The sequence below is a fragment of the Natator depressus genome, chromosome 6, assembly GCF_965152275.1.
Source record: "Natator depressus isolate rNatDep1 chromosome 6, rNatDep2.hap1, whole genome shotgun sequence".
In the NCBI taxonomy this organism is placed as follows: Eukaryota; Metazoa; Chordata; order Testudines; family Cheloniidae; genus Natator; species Natator depressus.
In genome coordinates this window covers 28,889,044-28,911,034 of record NC_134239.1, presented here as the reverse complement: position 1 = coordinate 28,911,034, position 21,991 = coordinate 28,889,044, and the positions used below count along the sequence as shown (strand labels likewise).

Genomic DNA, 21,991 nt, shown 5'->3' with positions numbered 1-21,991 from the left:
TTCAAATACAATTCCTAGTTTGTACATAGAACCAACTAAGCTTTTTCTCTTGATTTTTAAATCTCCCATCCCTGTAATATTTTGGTGCTGTCACAGATCACTAAAGATTCGTGCCAAGTTCACTTTCATTGGGACCAAAATCCTCTGTCTTCTTGGTTCGGCACTTTGATATGTTTCTCTCTTAGAACTCTGCACTAGTCACAGAGATGTAGCTTTCTTTTAACAAAAGGAAGATAAGATGTCACTGAAGGTAACCATTCCGTTCGGGAGTAAGCTACCTGCCTGTATGAACAGGTATAGATATTCAAAATCACAATGATGTAGATAGCTCTGGTTTGGCAATGAGCATGATAACAAGGCTGGAAATGGGAGCCAAAACTAAGAATAAAGATTATAATCTAAACAGGAGCACGATATAAAAGCCCAGGCTGAGAGAGATCCCTTGTGGTAATTATGGATACTGCACTTGCATAACCTTGCATAACATCCACACACATAAACCACCAACTAATGTAGAAACATAACTTGCACCATTTCTGAATGCTGAAAATATTACATATATTTGCTTAGTGTGCAGGGGAAATGCACGTTTGCTGCCAGATTTTTGTTCAGCAAGGTTTCCTATCGCAGTGCTGCAAAACTAGGATTCTACTGTATTTACCCACTATACTGGGGGGTTTTTAAAACACACACTAACAAGTCCCCAGGCTCAGTAAACATGATCTCTGCTCTAAATGATATTAGCATGAAAGGGATTATCACCAAGAAATATGTCACAACTGAAAATATTTTAAAATCTCAACTTTTGCCTTTCAAACTTTTCATGAGAATTTAGCACCAGCAAAAGGTGCGAATCAGCAGCCTGAACCCTTTATATATAGACTAGCACAGATGAGTTGCAGAAGCAAAAAAAAAACCCACCTCTCCCTGCACTCTCCTGACAATACACCATAGCTCAGACAATGAAGAGCTGACTCTGGGGGGTCGTGAGGAGAGAGTTCCATCTACATTCCCATTTAGGGAATATCTACATGGAGAAATTTTCTGGCACAATTATATTGTAATAATTATTCTGCTATAATTATATCAATACAAGTCCCTGTATGGACCGCTATTGCAGAATAAAAGTAAATTTTATGGCAGACTAGAAGCAGAGTAATTACTCTTCTCACACAAAATCACCTTTATTCCACAATAGAGGTCTATACAGGGATATGTACTGATATAATTATAACAGAATAGTAATTCCATTGTAGCTATGTCACGAAATTTCCCCAAGTTGACAAGCCCTTTGTCAAACAAGTTATTCAGCTCAATACTGAGTTAGCTGGGTGCAATTCTTTGACCTGCGTTATGCAGGAAGTAAGACTAAATAATCTAGTGGACCCTTTCTTAGCCTTAAAATCTATTAATTTAACTAAAATAGTGTTTTTTTGTATTGACTGCAGTCCAGCAGGGGCTGGACAAGGATCTTCAGCTAATCTCATATAGGCCAAACAAGCCATCAGTTGGGAACAATTTTTTGTCACTATCAAATGGGTGTGAACAGATTGTGATTGAAATCTTGGCCCCACTGAAGTCAATGGGAATTTTGCCATTGATTTCAATGAGGCTAGGAATTCACCCTAATTATTAAAAAGAACCCAGCAGCTTGGCTGATGTCACTAGTGGACTCTACTCCACCAATAAACTATACTATGCTGATAATCATTCCCACAGGAAAGAGCCTGAGAAAAGTAAGAGCTGGAATCTTATCTCTTGGCCTGAAGGTTAAAATTCTAGCACTCTGTCAGAACAGTGGGAAAAAGAATTTCAGAGGGGAGAGCTGTTCACTGGGGAGTCCCTACACCTAAAGCCCAATATATTAATAATATATCCCATTACCAGTCCAATTCCCTTTTAATCTTAAAACTTTGTAGATGAAATGTTGTTTAATGACAGTCGGCTTAGTTGTAAAAAGGCAGAATGCATGGAACGGAGAATTTTCCATTCTCACAGCATGCTGAGAAGTACTCGTATTATATCTTTGGGGACCATTTTTACAGGGATTTAACAACATAGACCTTTGACATTTTCTGTTTATATAGGACACTAGCCTGAATTTAGAGCCACCCAAATCTAAACAGATCCTGTGTGTTTTCCTCTGATTAAAAAAAAAAAAGTTAAAACCAGTCACTTTTTCTCCACAGAATATAATGTTCAGGCCATGTCTTGCAATGCTAGATATTACCCAGGCTATGGGGAAAAAAATTCCAGAAACAGCTGAATCCTCTCGCCCCCACCCAATCATTTAAAACACATACAACCTCTGCATAAAGCATTGATAATATGGAGTGGGGAATGACTTTCTATTGGCCAGGAGTTGGACTAGATGAGCTAATAGGTCTTCTCCATTCTCAATTTCTATGAAAGTTACTTTAAGGAGAGTTTGTAAAGCACTACACATCAAGAGATGAAAACAAGCAAAGATTGTGAATGCTTAAAGAAACCTATGGTACCTTCCCAATAAAGGCACTTCTATGGTATTCTCTTAGATAAGCATCGTTAAAATAATGTAGGGAAAAGGCCAGAAGGCTACTTCCACTGGAAGAAAGGTAATTTGTCTCATTAGCTTTAGTGACAAAGCAAAGGCTTACAATATATTGAGAGACAGTGTTAAAAACAAATTTCTGGTAAAGGAGGACATGTTTCACAGGATATTTACAACAGGAAACAGATTTCAGTTCTATTCTTAGAAGTTACCTTCACTCAAGACAGTAGTAAATATTTGACAGTTCTTCAGAAGGCATATTTGACACAAAGTAAAGAAAACCAAAGTGCTTTTTAAAAATAACTTTATTATAAACCTGTAGTTTTAATAAAATATTCAAAAATGCCAACGTAGTATGAAAACCCTGTAGCCACTCAGTTACCAACTGCTTCCAATAACATATAAAAAATGCAAGAAACGACTGCAATTCTTATGGTGACTTCAGTCAGCGTTTTCAAGCTTTTAAGTCCCCTTGCCAACAACAGAGATGCTGTCAATTACCTGATGGAAAGGCTGAGTAATACCACCTCTGAAAACAAGTTTGGATGAAAAGACTTAGCACACGTACAGATACTGTATCTTCAATAATTACGACCTGTACATGTAACTCAGGACAAGTAAAGTAGAAGCCTAGAGAAATCTGGATAACTGTGGAATGAATGTATGCTAATGAGCTATTCTCCATGAACTTGTTCCATCCTATCTTTATATCTCAAATTAATTTTGTCTACTTGTTGCCAGTTCCAGTTTATAGAAACGACATGAGCCAACATACTGTTGTAATATCTTTGATGTCCAAACACAGCAGACAAGATGAGCTGCACTGCACCCAGATAAAACATATGAAAATGTACTGCAGTTAAAAAAAAACCTGAAGAGTGGGATTTTGAGAAGTGTTTGAGAGTTGAAATTCAGTAGGAGTTGGGATATCTAACTTCCTTAAGCATCTTTGAAAATCCCAGCCTAAAAAGCCATTTCTAATTTCATTCAAAATAATTCAACATAACAACATACATCAATAAGGAACGAGAACTGTTTGATATTTTTCTGAACTGAAGCATAGAGAGCATTTCTAAAAAGCAGCGTCTTGTTGTATGCAAGAGATTAAATCTAGATCTACTCTACAACTCTGCGTCAGGCAACTTGACTACAACAAGCAGAAGTTGCCGTGTAGCCTGAAAGTAATTCATTTTAAACTGTGTTGGAGCTAGAGTCCCTAGATTGCCGCATAGTGAAACGGGCTTAGAAATCAGATGTACAGACATCATAGCAGAATAGGTTGCAAAATTTCTGCTATAACATCTGCACACATTACTGACATCTTCCAAAACAAAGCAAGTCATTTATCAGTGTGATATAACTGCTTTACTGAGGTGACTGAAGAAATTAATGATTGCTTAGCTAGAAGATATTTAAGATTTTTTTTTGACTAACCCTCCTACCAAGAACAATGTAAGAGAGTCAGTAGCATTTTAAAAGATTCCATACATTTCATTGTTTCAACAGATGAAAAGCACAAGCTCACAGGTTATTAAAATACAAAAGTATATTTATAGTTCTGCTTTGCATTTCAAATAAGCAGCTAGAAATCAAAAGCCTCTGATCACAAAAGCTGACAAGACTGCAGGATGAAGAACTGACTTCAAGTGAGTTTATTTCCTTCCCCATCCCAGATCAGGTTAATCCAAGATTAACCAGGAATATCTGTGAAATTTCTTAAATACCATCTGCAGGTAAGGGGGTTAAACTCATTCTTCTGAGTTTACGGACATGTTGATTTCTAAAATACTGCAAAGAAACAGTCAAAATCCTCATTCCATAGGAAGAAAATATTCCATGTACTTTCTTATGTCTGCAGCCTCAGGCTTGGGAAATGTTTTTCTAGACTGTCCGCAAGGGTCTGATCAGCCTCACGCAGCGCTTCAAGGAAACTTTCCACCTAGAAATAAAACACAAGTATGCCAAATACACTCAGATGGAATGAAGGAATTGCCATACTGGCTCAGACCAGTGGTCTGTATATTCCAGTAGCCTATCACTGACAGCAGACAGTACTATTTCAGAAGAAGGTGCAAGAAACCCTGCACTAGGCAGTTATAGGACAAATTAATCTGCCCCCCAAACATCCAAAATTAGAAGCTGGTTTGAAGCCTGAAAAACGAGTGTTTATATCACTTCCAAGACTTTTTTTTTTAAGCGTTTACTGATGTAGAACTGGATCTTCTAGTTATCTATATAAATAGCTAAACCTTTTTTGAATCATGCTAAACTCTTGCCACGAGATATCATTGAGTCCAACGACATCCACAGACTAATCTATAGAATACAATTCGCTCCAATACCAGTGAAGGTTTGAGCTTGCTTAAAAAATATATGTATATTTTTTGTACTTTGGAAATCAGATATGCTTTTTTTTTTTAAAATCACTCTATTAAAACAAAGAAGCTCTGCCAATTTACATTAGCTGATGATCTAGCTCAAAGTTTTGGCTGATGTGAGCCAAAAGAAAAGGAAAGAAAATATGAATGTCTGATGTGTCATTCGATATTGCATCTTATGTCAGAGTAATCCTGCCCTCTTTAAACCTGGCTATAAATTGCCCTGCATGTTCTCACCCATGTTAAAGATTTTGTCACATACTCACTGAAGTGAAATATAGTGGTAAAAGATTCTGAAACGCACAGGAACATTTCTGTTCGTTTAGATGTCCCTGGTTCAATCCCTCTAATATGTTTTCCTAGAAAACAACAGTAAAAAATAAACGCAACTAGTATTTCATAAACAGTTGCTGAATACATAAGCTCACAGCCACGTGCATAGTGCCATATACATAAGCCCCTTCGTTTTCAGTTTAAACTGATTTTTACCAAAAAACTCCCAGGTTTTACAAAAAAGTATTATTCTTTTTTTTCCTGAGTTCCACCCTACTTTTGTATCATTCAAATATATAAAAAATAACTTGTTCTATTATGAAAACACAGATATCTCATGCATTGTATTGTATTACGATAATACACTAGTCTGTGTGTATGTGCAAAGCTGCCCGTTGAAGTAAAGCTACAAATTAGTCTACAAGATGTACACAGGCACGCACACAAGCTCTGAAGTGCATGCACATCCGAACGTACTGATGAATCTCACACCCACCACGTACACATTTCAAGCTGTTAGCAGATAACGGTTTAAAGATTTGACATACACAAATGGGAAGAAAACAAAAATCTGCATCAGAATATGTTTCAGAACTCAAGGAAGTACTCAAAAGTTTTAAAAAAAACAAAAACAGGAGAAAAGGATGAAGTTGAGTGTATGCGCTGCACACAATGTGTCCCAATTATTAAATGTAAATATTCATAGTCTAATAGTTCTAAGGCTACAAGAGTACATTTTTTATTCAAATGAAAAGTTTTATTTGGGGATTAGAGATATACTGGTTCTTAAACTCAGAGGTGGCATTGTGTTTTAATTCTGCAGCAAACCACATTGATGAATGGAATTCAGAGCATTAATCTACTAAATACTTCCCCCCCCCGTCTTTTCATCCACCAAAATAAACCCCAATATTTACCCAGAAAAATTATTAATAATTTTTTGCACTGATTTTCACCTGTTTTTGTTGTTGTGGTAATAAACACTGATAAATTCCTGGGAAAAATCAAACAAAATAAAAACTGAAAATAAAGGGCTCTAAATATACATGTCCTTGTATTGTAAAGCATGTAAAATACATCATATAAATAAGAAAGTCTAGAGACAATAGTTGATGCAAAACTGAACAGAAAATGGGAAAACATTCTCTCAGTTGAAATGCTCTTACAAAAAAAATCTTCAGAACTTCTTAGCCAGGAGCTGAGAAATTGCCACTTAAATAAAGACCTACATGTATTCTTTCACTGACTTAAGTTCATTAATTCACATGCAAAAAGGAATTACCAATGTACATCAAGAAGGTTATTTTGTGAGATAAACTGACTGAAGTCCTCAGAAATATCTTGGTCTCTATCTTGTGCCATATAGGTTACAGTTGTGCCTCCAGTCACTTCTCTAATCAGAACCTTACACAACTCAATTCTGGTACATAGTTGTACTTTGAGCAAAGAAAAGGAAGAAAATGCCCCTTGAATAATAAGATTTCCTCTTTCCCTCCTCTGCATAAAATCCTCCTAAAATTTTTCTCTTTACCTTAGTCAATTCTTGAAGCATATTGGAAAGCAATTCACAACAGATATCCTTCAAGATTTTCAGATGGAAGTCTTCCTCAACTGTTCCTGACTTCTTAGTCTCCTCTGGCTGTGATTTCTTTGAGTTATCAAAAGATCTCTTCCCACAGCCCTCCATGTTTTGTAAGATTCGAATCAAACTCCCAATCAGAGGCATATCTAATATACAAAAACAGGAAACCACAGTTTTACAAACTGAAAGACAGATTTGGGTTTTTTTCCCCAGATACTGTCAAGAGGATCCATTTTGAAACATGAAGAAAGATTTGATAAGGATGTAGAAATGTACATTCAGATTGCTTCAAGACCATAGGTTATCTGTATATGTCACTGTTTGTCAATAAGGTTTTTAAAAGTGTCAGGAGATAGCACAATCCAGGAGACAAAACTCAAGAGACCTGGGAATTGTTACATACAACTGGTATCTCACTCTCTATCATAACTGCACACCACTCCTTTCTGCAGGCCATGTGTCTTTAAAAACATAGCCCCATGGCATGGGGGAATTTCCCCAGCAATAGTTCACAGAAAGCACAATACCTCCCATGCTTCTGATGCCTAAGCCAAACCAATCTCCCCCCTTTTACTGGAAGGGTATGTGCTACCTTGAGCCCTCTCCCCATTACTTGTATACCTAGGCTGCACCAAGCCCAGACCCAATAGCAAAGGAAACCTGGACATTGCTGTAAGCCATTCAATTTAGTCACCATCTGAAGAAAGGAAAACAGAGGGTAATACAGTAAACTTTGCACAATAATAAACCCAACTGCCAGCCAAGTGAGCAGTGCAATTTTCTGCTCTTAAAGAAATCAACTCTCATTCCATGTCACTCCTTTCCATCTTAAAGGCTAGCCTATGTTTTCATCCATTTCTCAGAGACATTCACAATGGTTGATGCAAATGATAAAAATGCACAAATTAAATGCAGAATTCCCTCCTACCTCTTAAAATAACTGCAACCCCAGCCTCTGTCATTAACAAGTATTATTTTTGCAGTTCTACTACTTATCACCATAACTGGTAAAGAGGAGAGACAGCTGAAAATCCAGCTCCAAATACCCCCCGAATTTTAGAAACATTTAAATCTGAACTCTGGTTTAGATAAGAATTTTGCAAGTCACCCCTTTCTTTATAATGGGCCAATTTGTTACCTTTATGTTGTTCTAAACTTGTAACAATTCTGTGCCCTAAACCAGTCTTGAGTAACCATTAATAAATTAAATTAACATGCCACCCCACTACTGGCATGACTCTAAAGTCATCAATTGTACAAGAAGTAAAAATGATACTTGCTTTTTCTCATCTTGACATATTCCTGTTGTATCTGTGAAGCAAACATGGCAGACAGTACAGACAAAATAGAGGCCAATACACTCTTCTGCTCTTGAATGATGATCGGTGGATCATCTGGCTGGCAGAGTTCATGGCAAACCAGACCATAAAGTAAAGTCCAAGTCTCTTTTCCTCCATCAGGAGACTGCACTTGAGAAAGAAAAAAACCGATTCAAGGAGAGAATTTTTTTTTACTTAAGTATCTGTCACGATCTAACGTCACTGCAGCATTGTTCCATAATATACAACAATTCAAGTGTCTTACCAATAGCCTGAATGCCCTCATCCACTGTGGTTAGGAGCTGCAAGATATGCATATAAACATCAAGCCCCTCTGGATTATCTGAGCTACATCAAACAAAAGAAAACAGATGAGTTCATTATTAATAGAAAAATGACTCTTCATGAACACTAGGATACAAGGATTACCCAACTGGCCCACAAACAACAAGAAACTTTAGAATAAATCATCATGGCACTTTTACATGACAAATCACAGGGACCAAATCCTATTACTCATAGGAGTAGCCCCACTGAAGTCAAGAGTTTCAGGATTGGGCTGCAAGAAGATAATCAGCAGTCACCCTAGCCCCAAAATGAAGGAGGAAAAGTACACGTACCAGACTTGTTTTGCTGCTTCAAGTACACAAGATACAATCCTAAAATCTGGATGTTCTTCTGGGGAATCATCTGTAGACTGTCCCACTGACTGACAAGAGCCATTTTTAATCCAATTTAACATTAGTTCTTCATCCAGGTCAAAGAGCTTGTCCACCACCTCGCCCACTTTAACCAGCAGTTCAACTGCACAGACAAAAACATAATAAATTTTGATGAATAATGAAAAACTAGCATACAAAATTCTTACCCATGTTAACACACAAAAAACAGAATTTAGAATAAATATTCATGCTGAGTAGCACTTCACACTTTCGGTAGTCCCACTGAAATCAAACATACAAGACCCTCAAATAGAAGAGCAAAGTATTATTATTTCTTAAAATAGGGAACAGTAGGGATGACATTCTTCTAAGTCAAAAAGCTGAAATTTTAGGATTTTTGCATAAACGTTCTGCTGTTTTTATTTAGCTGAAAATAAAAACACATTTTTTATAAATGTCAGTCAAGCTACATGCTTAAAACAGTGTAAGAATTGTAATGTTACAAGAAGAAGCAGAATAGCTGCCTATTACTTGGCTTATTTTTCTAAAAGTGTTTTTCAGTTTAGTCCTAACAAGACAACAGTGCATTTAGATAGCAAACCTTAAAAAGAGATACCAATGTTACACTGGAATAACTGAAAACATGGGCTTGTTTTAAAACAATAAAAATGCCAACAAGTACATGTACTTCAATAAGGATCATGTGATTTGCCTTAATGAAAGAAATTTGATCCTGCACAGATGTAAATCTAGGGCCGATTTCAATCTTCCCTTTTTCTTCAGGGATCGGACAGATCTATAAAACCTGCAAGAGTACATGCAGTTTATTCTGTACTCATGAAGTTTACTATTTTTAATGTATTCTACACTTTCAAAACAAAACAATTTGTCTTTACAATTCAGATGTACTTCAGCATTGTGTTTTATCTGTCAACACCAATACCCAAATTACTTGGCAACTTACCATTTGTAGAGCTTGACATGATAAAACAAACACAGTCATACACAGATGGGTTTTCTCGGATTCTTTCAACCCAGATGTTGGCCACCTCAGCTTGGGAGAGGCAGGTTAACAACAACCTAGATAATAATTGCAATTTTAGCTTTGCATGTAATTAAAATATAGTGGGTCAGGTCCTAGTTACAGTAGTGTTACTGTGGATTTACACTAATCCTACTGATACAATGGAGAAAAAAAATCAAGCCCACGAGGGATGAAATCCAAGTACACTGTGGAACTTAAGAATGGAAAGGGAGAGAAAACAAAATAATCAGCCCACTCTCAAGGATTTTATTTACAAGCATTAGAACACATTAAAACTATCAAACATCAATATTTCAGTTGCTAACAAGATGCCCTACCTGCTTGTTTCCAGCAAAGTAGGAGAGTCCGAATCACATAAATGTTGCAATAATATTTGTCTGTAAATAAAAGTTACAATTTAACTGAATTGTTCTTAAAAAAAATTAATTTTAGAACAGGATTAATTTCACATCAATTTTTCATACCAGCAGTTTGCCGCAACATAAAAGTAAAATCCTCCTCTACTTGTGCAGAAATTAATGATATTTCCAATTCTAAAAATTCAGACAAAAATGCATTCCTGGGCATCTATCAATATATGCTCAAGGGTTTATGATGAGTTGCTAGGAGGAGACTCATGGTTAACTGATAGTTCTTCTCTTCATCATAGCTTTTTTTAGCACTGAAAATTTCTCAAAGCAGCATTATCTTCCATTCAGCAACTAGTCAGTTGAAATGCCTGAACTAAATTGGGGCAGAGAACGAGAAACTTTGTTCCTCCTCTTAACATAACCCGTGTGAGATACAGAACAGTGGATTAATTTATCTGCATTGCACTTCTCAAGACAGACAAGCCCAATAAATGACCCTTCCTTTGTCAAAAAAAATAAAGAAAAGAAACGACTACAGAGACAAAAATATTTACAATAAAATTAATTTTCTAACATTTAACCCTAATCTATTTGGTCCAAAATCTAAGACTAAAAAGAGTCTTAATGTTTAATCCATATTTTGTAAACATATACACACACGATGCAAAGCAAAAGCACACACAAACAAACTCACCCAAGATTGTCATCTTTACTAATAGACATGCATATGTCTTGGAAACAGGCCATATTACCCAATATTCCCACACAGATTTCCTGTGAAGTCAAATTACAGTGGGATTAGACAATGCAATATAGGTGACAATTTCCTTTCCATGCCCTTAGGGTACAGATCTAACTGTGGGGGAGCTGGTTCTCACTTCTCTTCTACATGAGTTAGTATGAGCGTTCACTTTCCACACAGACTGAATGTTTCCATTAGAGATGTCATGTAGGAATGCCTCGGATGCACTGATGGCTAATTATACTATGGACAAATGATGGCAAGTATTCCTCAGGCTTATCATAGTTAAGGGTTTAAAAAATCAAAAATGAATATACCTTGCAACAAACTTCTCTGGTTTCGTTAGTTAGGCCAGACAAATAGATACTTTGTGCAAATCAGTTTGGAGCTTAGCTGGATTCATAAGCATAAGAACAGCATAAGAACAAAGAACTCAGCACACAAATGCAACCCCATGACATATTTGCCTCCTGACAAGAGAAAGGATCTTCTCAATAAACCCCTCACAGACCTCAATTGCTGATTGCAGTATTTTTAAAAACAAAATGCAGCAGATATCACCAACAGATTATATTCACTCCTGGACAATGACCAAAAGAATGTACAGCTCTACACCGAGATCAAGGACTCTGAAGTATCTTGTGAACAACCAGTGCTAATAACAAATGTCACTGGAAACCTTGAAATCTCAAATCTTCAGTAACGTAAAGTTTGGATTCTAGCCCTGACAGGTAAAAAGGTAAAAAAGAAAGTCATTTTTACTCCCATCTTTTTTCACCACCTTTAAATTACACACAATTTTAGCAGCCACTGTCTCAAATTGCTAAGGAGAGACGCCAATGCCATGGCATATATGATCAGAGAATTTGGAACCCAACTTTCAAATGACATAAAGCATTAAAAGTGAGATTTTCAAAAGCCATCAGTATTAGCCTAACTCTTCTTCCACTGACTTCAGTGAGAGTGGAGTTAAGACAACTGTGATGGGGCAGAGTGGCCCCACACTGGTATTGTGCGGGTTAACCCTTCCTTCCTGGCAGAGGAAGCCCAGCCCCAGAAGCCCTGCTGGGCATGCGCCAACTGGGGAATAAGTATAAAAGCCTGCAAAGGTGCTCAGTCTAGGCTGACCACGGGAGGAGAAGGAGGCACACTGCCAGCTCTGGAGGAGGGACAGCCAAAGCTCCCGGATCCAGGGGCCAGCCAAGCCGGGACACACCCGACGCCCAGGACAGAGGTTTTGGCCAGAGGGGACGGACTGGAGGACCCCCCCGCAGGATTGGAGAAGGCGACATTGAGGGTAGGAAGTGACCCAGGGGCATCTTAGAGACAGGCAGTGTCAAAGCTGCACTGACGCTTGATGTGTTGCAGGCGGATCCCCGCCAAGCTAAGCACGAGGGGAAACACCGCCAATAGGAGAGCCCTGGGTCGGGACCCGGTGGAGAGGGCAGGCCCGGGTCCCCCTACCTCTCCCACCATTGGGATACACCTCCCTGCCTGAGAGGGAGTTATATGGACTCCGGCTTCCGGGCCACACTGTCCTGCTTGCGAGGGGGATTGTATAGACTCCGGCCGCCAGGCTGCACTACCCCAACATGGGGAGCAATTTATCTGGACCCGGCCGTCGGGCCACACTGCCCGATACTCAGGGCGACACCTGGAGTCAAGCGGGTAGGTCCCACTACCCCGACTAAGGGGCGAGCACAGGGAAGCCAGCCATTGGGCCACATTGGAACGCCTTTACAGGACAGGCGTGGGAATGTAGGAGTGGCTAGGCACCGACACCCCCCGCCCCCGCCCCAAAGGGGCGCAGCAGTGCCAGACCCGTCACAACACTGAGCACTTCTGGAATTCCTAATCTTAATTCCTATCTAGAGCGGATTGTGAGATACAGACTGCTAAAATCACATGAACTGAAAAGCGGAGGGGGAGGGGGCAAGACAAGTGATTATAAGAATGACAGAATTGTAAGTACTGATATCTGATAATCCACTAAGACCAAAATCACTTTGGGAGACCAGAACAAATACCTACATTCAAGACCTGTAACATTTTCTAAGCACTGATCATAGACCAAAGAGCAGAAGGAAGATTGAAAGCACTGGCTGTAGTGTATTTTAAAAGCCACCCCCCAACTCCACCTTACCATTCAACTCATATACAAACAAAACAAGAAGGAAGGAGAAAGGGGAGGATATTTTGCAAGTGTTCACCCAGGACAGCACTTTCCATTAATCTATACTTACAATAAGTCGAGGACACTTAGACTTGGCAAACACTCCCATAAATATATCAGGGGCATTAAATTCTTGGAGAAATAATGCAACATCCTGGGGAGAAAAAGTGTTAATTAGACTTTTTTTTCCTTTTTAAAATATAATTTCCACATGCAAATCAAATGTTTCTCTCATGGAATCAGGCTGGATCAAGCAGTTGTCAGATTCACTATGACAGGTGAGTTATCTACCAAGCCCTGTAGGCTTGTCAATTACAGTCAATGACAAATGAAAATAGAGACACACAACTGTAGATATGTTTGATCTTGACCTCTTCCCTGGTCTTCCAGTTGTCACAGTTTTTGCCTTCCTCATGCTGATCTTCAGTCCAAATTTTCTGCTTTCTCAGTCTACCTGGCAGTTATTCTCTGTAAATCTTCCTTGGACAATGCTAGGAAATCAACATCCTCTGTGAATCTAAGGTGATTCACTATCCTCCCACATGAAATAAGAGGAGTCATATTATCTCTCAGTGCTAATCAATACTGCTTCCAGGACCAAGCTGAACAAATTTAGCTAAAGCGTGCATCCTTGTCTCACTCCTATGGTTATCCTGAACCTTTCCATCAGCTTCTTGTCTACTCTCGCCACACTCATTGACTTGCTGTAAATGTTTTCTACCAGCTTGATCAATTTCTTGGGGATGCCATATGTTCAAGACTTGTCATAATCTTTTCTGCCAAATGCTACCAAAAGGTTGTTTAAAATCTCTAAAGTTGTTAGAACACAACCAAATTTGTTATATCTGCTTCTCTGATATCTGTCTCATCACAGAGAGCTGACTTTTTATACTCCATCCTGGTCTAAATCTGGTCTGTCCCTCTGCAAGCACTGCTTTATGCACCTCTCCATTCTTTTCAGGGACCATTTCATCTGCTGTGTTCCAGACTCTGTACAACTCTTCAGAATATTCTTTCCCTCCTTCGTGCTTTGCTTCTTCATCCTCAACTATTTGCCTCCACTTGTCTTTCACTGTTGACAGCTTCAACTCATATGTCCCATTCAGTTTTCTTATCTTTCAATACAACTTGTGTCACACTTCTTTTTGTGTATTCCTCTTTTTTTAAAAAACAAAACAAAACACTGTTCTATGTCTTTTCAATGTTCATTTCTTCTTTCACCAGAAACATGATGTTTTTCTGAACAGCTTCTTTATATTCTTTCCTGACACATTTCCTGATAAATTGATCATAGATTTTAGTTCTTGGAACATTTTCAGTTGCGCCCAGCCTCAACCCCATCAATGCCAACATTAACTTATGAATTGATCCAATATCTGCCACAAATAATCTGCATGACAACACACTTGATTTCCACCTGTGATTCACAAGTACATCATCTATCGTATTCTTACTTTGCCCATCACGTGATAGCCAATTCCACTCCCTCATCAGCTTTCTTTGTTGGAACAGTGGTGTTCATTATCACTGGGTTGTTGCATAGGCAGAAATTTAGTAGCTTCTCTCCTCTTTTGCTTTCTTCATTGAGTTTCAATCTGCCTGTTTCTCCATCCCAGAAATCCAGTCCAATCCTACTTTCACATGAAAGTTTCCCAACACTATAACCTATCTTGTCTTCAAACTTCTTGTATTGCTTTCTGTACATCATTATAAAATTCATTGATTTCTTCCTTGCGCACTGCTAAAGTCAGTGCATATACTTGTACTATTGTGACAGAAGCAGATTTTATTCTAAATCTCCTCAACATATGAAAAGATATTGGACTTTAGCACCAACGCAACTCCATCCTGGTGTCCGCCCCTTCCCTTCCCGGGACGCAACTGCCTGTATCTAATAGAAGGTCTTTCTTCATGAGCTAGTGTTTGCTTTAAAGCACATAAAAAATCTTGCAATTCTCAGCCTGGTACTTGAAAAAATTTCATGATAGGGACAGGCATCTTTTATGTCAACTTACCAGGCGTACTCTGCTTAGGGGATCCTCAGCAGATAGCACCAACTAGAATAGAGAAGGAGCAACACCATCCAAGTTCGGAAGCTGGCAAAGAGTACTTGTTAAGTCTTCCACTAACCAGAGCTATCAATCCTCTTCTTAGAAGAGCATTTCGACTGAAGACATTCAGTGAAAGGCTGAAGCACTGCAGAGAAATTTCTCAGCTTTACAGTTGAATACTTCATTACAGGCTGCTCACCAACATACCTCATCCATTGACATGTCCCACATTTTACAAATGTCATTCTCCATTTCTTCATCTAGCTCTGTCTGCACTTCCTCACGGTTCGAGTTGGAGTCACTCTTTTCAGGGCTAATGACCTATCAAGTGAAGTAAAACGAAAATGGAGCAATAGTAAGGGAGTGACAGTGAATTCTTCAAGACAATCTATTGCTTTAGTTATCCAAAGACAGACGACACTAACAATCTACTCTTTTCAGATCTTCCAAAACTGTACTCCTCATTTTTAAGCATTTTCTAAATTAATCTTCTTGGGCAGAAAAGACTTTCCTTGAACGATATGCAGGCCTTTCACCTCACCTGGGCTCAATTTACTCATCTAAAAAAGCAGGGACAACAATACTTACCTACCTGACAGATTGCTGGGAAGTTTAATCAACATTTGTTAGAAGGCATGAGGTCCTCTCTTGAAATGTTCAAGTATTACTTTCTTTGCAGAGATATTACACACAGGTGAGTAAGATATATTTCTCATAACAAATTAATTGTGTGCACTGGGCTAGCTACATTAAAGTTATCAAATCATACAACGATATGTGAGCAAAAACCAGGCAGCCAAGCATCTGAGAGAGAGAGAGACTGTTTGGTACCAACTTAGAGTACTGGCCCTCCCCATCCAGTATCCTATCTCCAGCCCTGGTCATCCCTGATGCTTCAGAGGAAGGAAATAAAAAAAGAAAAACACCCCCAGAATACATTGGGGGCCAGGAAATGCCTTCCTGACCCCCCACCAGTGGCTGACTAAAACCATGAAGAATAAGCTTTTAGGAACATGAGACATAAACCAGAAGTGAACCCCAGGGCTCTTGAGCCCTGACCCCCTACATCACATATTTGTCATACATACTCATAAATTATACTCATAAATTTCTCGAGTGCTCTCTTAAAACTAATTGTGTTGGTTGCCCCTCAACTACTATTGGGATGCTGCTTCCACCCCTCTAATGACTAGAAACATTCTTTTAATTTCCCACCTGAATTTGTTCATGAGCAGTTTACATCCCTTTATTTTTGCACCAAAGTTGTCCTTTAGCTTAAACAGCTGTTCACCTTCCTTATAACAGTGAGCAATCTTATCCCTGGTTACTTACTGAGGTCACTTTCTCTACATGTTACAACACCCATTATTTAACCTGCAGGTCATCTGTTAACACAAAAAGAGCTCAGTACCTAAGAGTGTCCCCAGCACATCTTCAGAGACCGAGGAATGGCACTTATCACGCACCTCAATCAGTTTTGTAAGGATACTGAACAGCCAATGCTTGCTGTAGACTGTGTTCCCAATGGAATCCCCTGCTGCCTGCTCGTCCTCAGCATCGCTAGAAGGGGGCGAAGGATTCCGGTCCATTTTTCAAAAATCCAGCACAATCTCTGGACCAGAAGTTTTCCAGCAATCCTGCTTCTCTAGAAACAAAGATGAGTGGGGAGTGACTCCAGGCAAGAGCTGGCAGCATCCCTGTCCCTACCAAACCACGGAGGGGTCCCAGTACTGGGTTTACCATGGCACCAGTGGCTCCATGGCGCTGGGCCACACTCAGAAGGGGCCCCAGTGTCCGGACTTGCTGCTCCAGCCTCAAGCCTGATCTCCCAGCCGGCTGAGCAGGCCAGGAAATTTACCCCCGACCCTGCTCCACCCCCGCCTCGCCTCTTCCTGCCCCTGCTCCACCCCAGCCCTGCCCCCACTTCACCCCACCCCCTCCCCTGAGCTAAGTCCTGGGGGACTGCAGCAGGGGTCAGGCTCTCCCTGCGCTCAGGGGGCAGCAGGAAGTGGAGCGACCCGGCCCCAGCCTGCTCCACCGGCTCCCAGCCGCACCACCAGTGAGTGCTGGGGGGCGGTTCCCCTGTGCCCCCCAGTCCCAAGGCTGGGAGCCAGGGGAGCAGAGCGGAGCAGACTGGGGCTGGGTCACTCCATTTCCCACCACCCCATGAGTGTGGGGTCAGGCCCACCCTGCAATCATCAGGCAGCAGGAAAGGGAGCGACCCAGCCCCAGCCTGCTCCGCCAGCTCGTGCTGGAGGGTGGTTTCCCCCCTACCCCCCAAGCTTGCTCCTGCCCCCCACACACCTTGGGTGCAGCCCCTCCTCCCCCCCACAGGGGACTGCATAGGGCACCACCATGTCTAGGGGCAGCCCTACTGGCCCCCTCCAGGCATGTGGGTCTTGAGGGAGCCTGGCCCGGGCAGGCCAGGTTCCCGCTCTGTCCTGGCTGGTTGTGCCGCTTCCAAGGGGCCAGAGGGATCCCTGTCCGGCCCCAGCAGTGCTGCAGGCTCAGCCCATGTATGGACATAGTCACTGCCAGCAGGCCAGTGAGTGTGGCTGGGGGGCAGAAAGGGCGTGGGGGAGTAGGTCTCTGGAGGGTCGGGGGAGGGCCACTGGGCAGTGGGTGTTCTGTATGGGGTACTCCTGGGGGAATGAAAACAGATCCCCTGCAGATTTCTTTGCTTCCCTTTCAAAAGTGACGGAGAAGCAAAGGGAGGGGGGTGGCAGCTGAGAACACACATGGGCTTAGTTTGGGGGGGGAGGCAGTATCCCCTAACAGAGGCAAGGCATGGGGGCACACAGAGTCACATGCCACTGCCTCCCCCAACCTTTCTGCAAGCACAGAGCTGCCCAAAGAGAGTGCTGCTCAGAAGATGCCACTTTCTGTGTCCTAGTGCTGATTGAGCTCCCCTTCTGTGTGCTGGGAGCCATCCTGTTTTCTGTACAACAGTGAGTGCCTATGGTGGGGAAGGGCAGGGGCAGGCTGTGGCTTGGGGGAACGAGGCAGTGGGGAAGGAAGGGGGTGGGGTGGGGTGCGGAGAGGAGGACATGGAATGGTGGGGAAGGGGCATGGGATGGAGAAGAGAAGGGGATGGGGAAGCCGGGATAGGAAGAAGCAGAGACAGGGGGAAAGAGACAGGGGGGAAGGAAAGGGGTGGGATAGGGAGGAGATGGAGCAGTGGGGAGAGGAAGGGAAGGGAAAGCAGGGGCGGGAGAAAGCTGGAACCCAGGGTGCGCCATCCCCTTGGCAGAAACTGGGGCTCCCCTGTTAAACAGGCCCATCCAACCCTCACCCTGACAAGCTCAATCTCCCCTGCATCTGAGCCACCCCGATGAACCCTCCAGACACCCTCCCCACTGAGCCCCAACCACCTGCACCCCCACCCAAATGAACCCCATCTCCCCTGTACCTAACCCCCCTCCCCGCTGAGCCCCAAACACCTTCACCTGGATCCCCTGCAAAGTCCCATTGCCCCGAAACCCCCCTATGAGCTTCTGTGCATCCAGCTCTCCCACTGAGCCTCCCGCACCCAGACTGCCCCACAGAGAACTCACTTAGCCCTGCACTAAGTCCCTCTGCATTTGGATCCTGCTGCCGGGCTCAGCCTGTTCACCCACAACCTGATGCGCCTGGCACCGGGGGGGGGGATGGGAAGGGCCCCAGGGTGTTTCTGGGGCAGGCCTGGCACCTGCACTGTGTCCGGATCGGGTGCAGCCTCACGGCCGAGTCCCTGTCCCAGGATGGGGTGGGGGGAGGCTGCAGGGTAATCTCCCACCTCCATGCAACCAGCGGTCTGTGCTCCCCACTGCCACGTTGGAGCCTCCACATTTATTTATTGACGAATAAACTCTGCAGAATCTTAAAATATTGTGCGCAGAAATTGTAATGCGTTGGTGCAGACTCCCCTCAGGAATATGGGGGGCTGTGACGGGGTGGGGGGCTGTGAGAAAGGCGATGGGCAAGTCTCTGGGGGGGAAAGTGGTGCGGTGCAGTTGTGGTGGGAGGCCTCTGGGCAGGGGGCGGTGTGGGGCGGGCTCGCCCTCAAGGGGAAGGGGCCTGCGGGCCGCCCGGGGCTGGGCAGGCCAGTGTGCGCCTGGCAGCCGCAGGTTTGTAACCAGGGCCCTCCTGCTGGGCAGCTCCCGCCGCCCTGCGGCTCCGTGCCCCCAGCCCGCCCGTCACGCCGGAGCCCGACCGCCCCGAGCCCCCCTGCACCTTGCCCCACAGATGTGTGTGTGTGGGGCCAGGCCCACAAAACGCTAATCCGGCCCCGAGGGATCTCCCGCAACCACCACCTGTGTCGCCTTCCCCGCCACGACACGAACGCCGCATCCCGCAGAGCGCTGCTGCCTCCCGCCGCCCCACCTGCCCGCCCGAAACCCAGGTCCCCACCCCGCCTCCGCCGGGCACCGGCTGCCCGCCCCGCCACCCCGCGGACCCAGAGCCCACAGCGCGCAGACCCCACGGGGCACCGGCTCCCCCGGCAGCCGCCGGTCTGCGAGGGCCGGGGCAGGAGACTCCGCCCATCGCCGGGCGAGGCAGGGGCGCAGCGCCGGGGTCACCCGGAGCAACTCGCGGCCCGCTCCCCCCCCCCCCTCCCCGGGGGCTCGACCCCTCACGCCGCTGCGGGGACGGGAGCGACTCCTGCATAGGCCCCAGCTGCTCAGCCCCGCGAGGGGCCGGATCCCGCCCCACAAGGCTCACCCGGCCAGCGGGGCTCAGCGCTCTCCGCCGCGCGGCTGCTGGGGCCGGCACCAACAACCCTGCCCCGCGGCCAGCCAGAGAGAGACAGACAGACAGCGCCTGAGCCGCCCCACAGCGCCCCCTGCAGCCCGGCCTCCCACAGACAGACAGCGCCGCGGCCGCCCCACAGCGCCCCCTGCAGCCCTGCCTCCCACAGACAGACAGCGCCTCAGCCGCCCCACAGCGGCCCCTGCAGCCCGGCCTCCCACAGACAGACAGCGCCTCACCCGCCCCACAGCGCCCCCTGCAGCCCGGCCTCCCACAGACAGACAGCGCCTCAGCCGCCTCACAGCGCCCCCTGCAGCCCGGACTCCCACAGACAGACAGCGCCTCAGCCGCCCCACAGCGCCCCTGCAGCCCGGCCTCCCACAGACAGACAGCGCCGCGGCCGCCACACAGCGCCCCCTGCAGCCCGGCCTCCCACAGACAGACAGCGCCTCAGCCGCCCCACAGCGCCCCCTGCAGCCCTGCCTCCCACAGACAGACAGCGCCTCAGCCGCCCCACAGCGCCCCCTGCAGCCCTGCCTCCCACAGACAGACAGCGCCTGAGCCGCCTCACAGCGCCCCCTGCAGCCCGGCCTCCCACAGACAGACAGCGCCTCAGCCGCCCCACAGCGCCCCCTGCAGCCCGGCCTCCCACAGACAGACAGCGCCTCAGCCGCCCCACAGCGCCCCCTGCAGCCCGGCCTCCCACAGACAGACAGCGCCACGCAGCCGCCACACAGCGCCCCCTGCAGCCCGGCCTCCCACAGAGAGACAGCGCCTCAGCCGCCCCACAGCGCCCCCTGCAGCCCGGACTCCCACAGACAGACAGCGCCGCGGCCGCCCCACAGCGCCCCCTGCAGCCCGGCCTCCCACAGACAGACAGCGCCGCGGCCGCCCCACAGCGCCCCCTTCAGCCCGGCCTCCCACAGACAGCTCCTCAGCCGCCTCACAGCGCCCCCTGCAGCCCGGCCTCCCACAGACAGCGCCTCACCCGCCCCACAGCGCCCCCTGCAGCCTGGCCTCCCACAGACAGACAGCGCCTCAGCCGCCCCACAGCGCCCCCTGCAGCCCTGCCTCCCACAGACAGACAGCGCCACGGCCGCCCCACAGCGCCCCCTGCAGCCCGGACTCCCACAGACAGACAGCGCCTCAGCCGCCCCACAGCGGCCCCTGCAGCCCGGCCTCCCACAGACAGACAGCGCCTCAGCCTCCCCACAGCACCCCCTGCAGCCCGGCCTCCCACAGACAGACAGCGCTGCGGCCGCCCCACAGCGCCCCCTGCAGCCCGGCCTCCCACAGACAGACAGCGCCTCAGCCGCCCCACAGCGCCCCCTGCAGCCCTGCCTCCCACAGACAGACAGCGCCTCAGCCGCCCCACAGCGCCTCCTGCAGCCCTGCCTCCCACAGACAGACAGCGCCTCAGCCGCCTCACAGCGCCCCCTGCAGCCCGGCCTCCCACAGACAGACAGCGCCTGAGCCGCCCCACAGCGCCCCCTGCAGCCCGGCCTCCCACAGACAGACAGCGCCTCAGCCGCCCCAGAGCGCCCCCTGCAGCCCTGCCTCCCACAGACAGACAGCGCCGCAGCCGCCACACAGCGCCCCCTGCAGCCCGGCCTCCCACAGACAGACAGCGCCTCAGCCGCCCCACAGCGCCCCCTGCAGCCCGGCCTCCCACAGACAGCGCCTCAGCCGCCTCACAGCGCCCCCTGCAGCCCGGCTTCCCACAGACAGCACCTCACCCGCCCCACAGCGCCCCCTGCAGCCTGGCCTCCCACAGACAGACAGCGCCTCAGCCGCCCCACAGCGCCCCCTGCAGCCCGGCCTCCCACAGACAGACAGCGCCGCGGCCGCCCCACAGCGCCCCCTGCAGCCCGGCCTCCCACAGACAGACAGCGCCGCGGCCGCCCCACAGCGCCCCCTGCAGCCCGGCCTCCCACAGACAGACAGCGCCGCGGCCGCCCCACAGCGCCCCCTGCAGCCCAGCCTCCCACAGACAGACAGCGCCTCAGCCGCCCCACAGCGCCCCCTGCAGCCCTGCCTCCCACAGACAGACAGCGCCTCAGCCGCCTCACAGCGCCCCCTGCAGCCCGGCCTCCCACAGACAGACAGCGCCTCAGCCGCCTCACAGCGCCCCCTGCAGCCCGGACTCCCACAGACAGAC

General features: G+C 46.2%; 1 protein-coding gene across 4 annotated transcripts; it reads right to left on the bottom strand.

The window, feature by feature from the left end:
• Positions 1-2,850: 2,850 nt before the first annotated feature.
• SAAL1 (serum amyloid A like 1) lies at positions 2,851-19,903 on the bottom strand. 4 transcript variants are annotated; one of them, XM_074954890.1, is made up of 14 exons: positions 19,807-19,903; positions 16,572-16,750; positions 15,313-15,426; positions 15,070-15,111; positions 13,125-13,208; positions 10,834-10,913; positions 10,107-10,166; positions 9,709-9,824; positions 8,703-8,886; positions 8,348-8,430; positions 8,044-8,232; positions 6,713-6,909; positions 5,175-5,267; positions 2,851-4,469 (listed from the first exon to the last, which is right to left on the bottom strand). In XM_074954890.1, exons 2-14 carry the CDS (start codon positions 16,692-16,694, stop codon positions 4,377-4,379), a joined length of 1,458 nt encoding a protein of 485 aa, XP_074810991.1. In that variant the 5' UTR covers positions 16,695-16,750; positions 19,807-19,903; the 3' UTR covers positions 2,851-4,376. The 4 variants fall into 4 exon arrangements, with proteins under 4 accessions (XP_074810991.1, XP_074810993.1, XP_074810994.1 ...); XM_074954892.1 differs by lacking the exon at positions 19,807-19,903 and adding an exon at positions 18,794-18,958; XM_074954893.1 differs by lacking the exon at positions 15,070-15,111.
• Positions 19,904-21,991: the final 2,088 nt, after the last annotated feature.

Coding starts and splice junctions, on each gene's coding strand:
- SAAL1 (XM_074954890.1), bottom strand. CDS start 16,694: ATGGACCGGAATCCTTCGCCCCCTTCTAGCGATGCTGAGGACGAGCAG. Junction 10,914..13,124: donor CTAAGTGTCCTCGACTTATT/GTAAGTATAGAT, acceptor TTGACTTCACAG/GAAATCTGTGTGGGAATATT. Junction 8,887..9,708: donor CATGTCAAGCTCTACAAATG/GTAAGTTGCCAA, acceptor TTGTCTGTGCAG/TTGAACTGCTGGTTAAAGTG.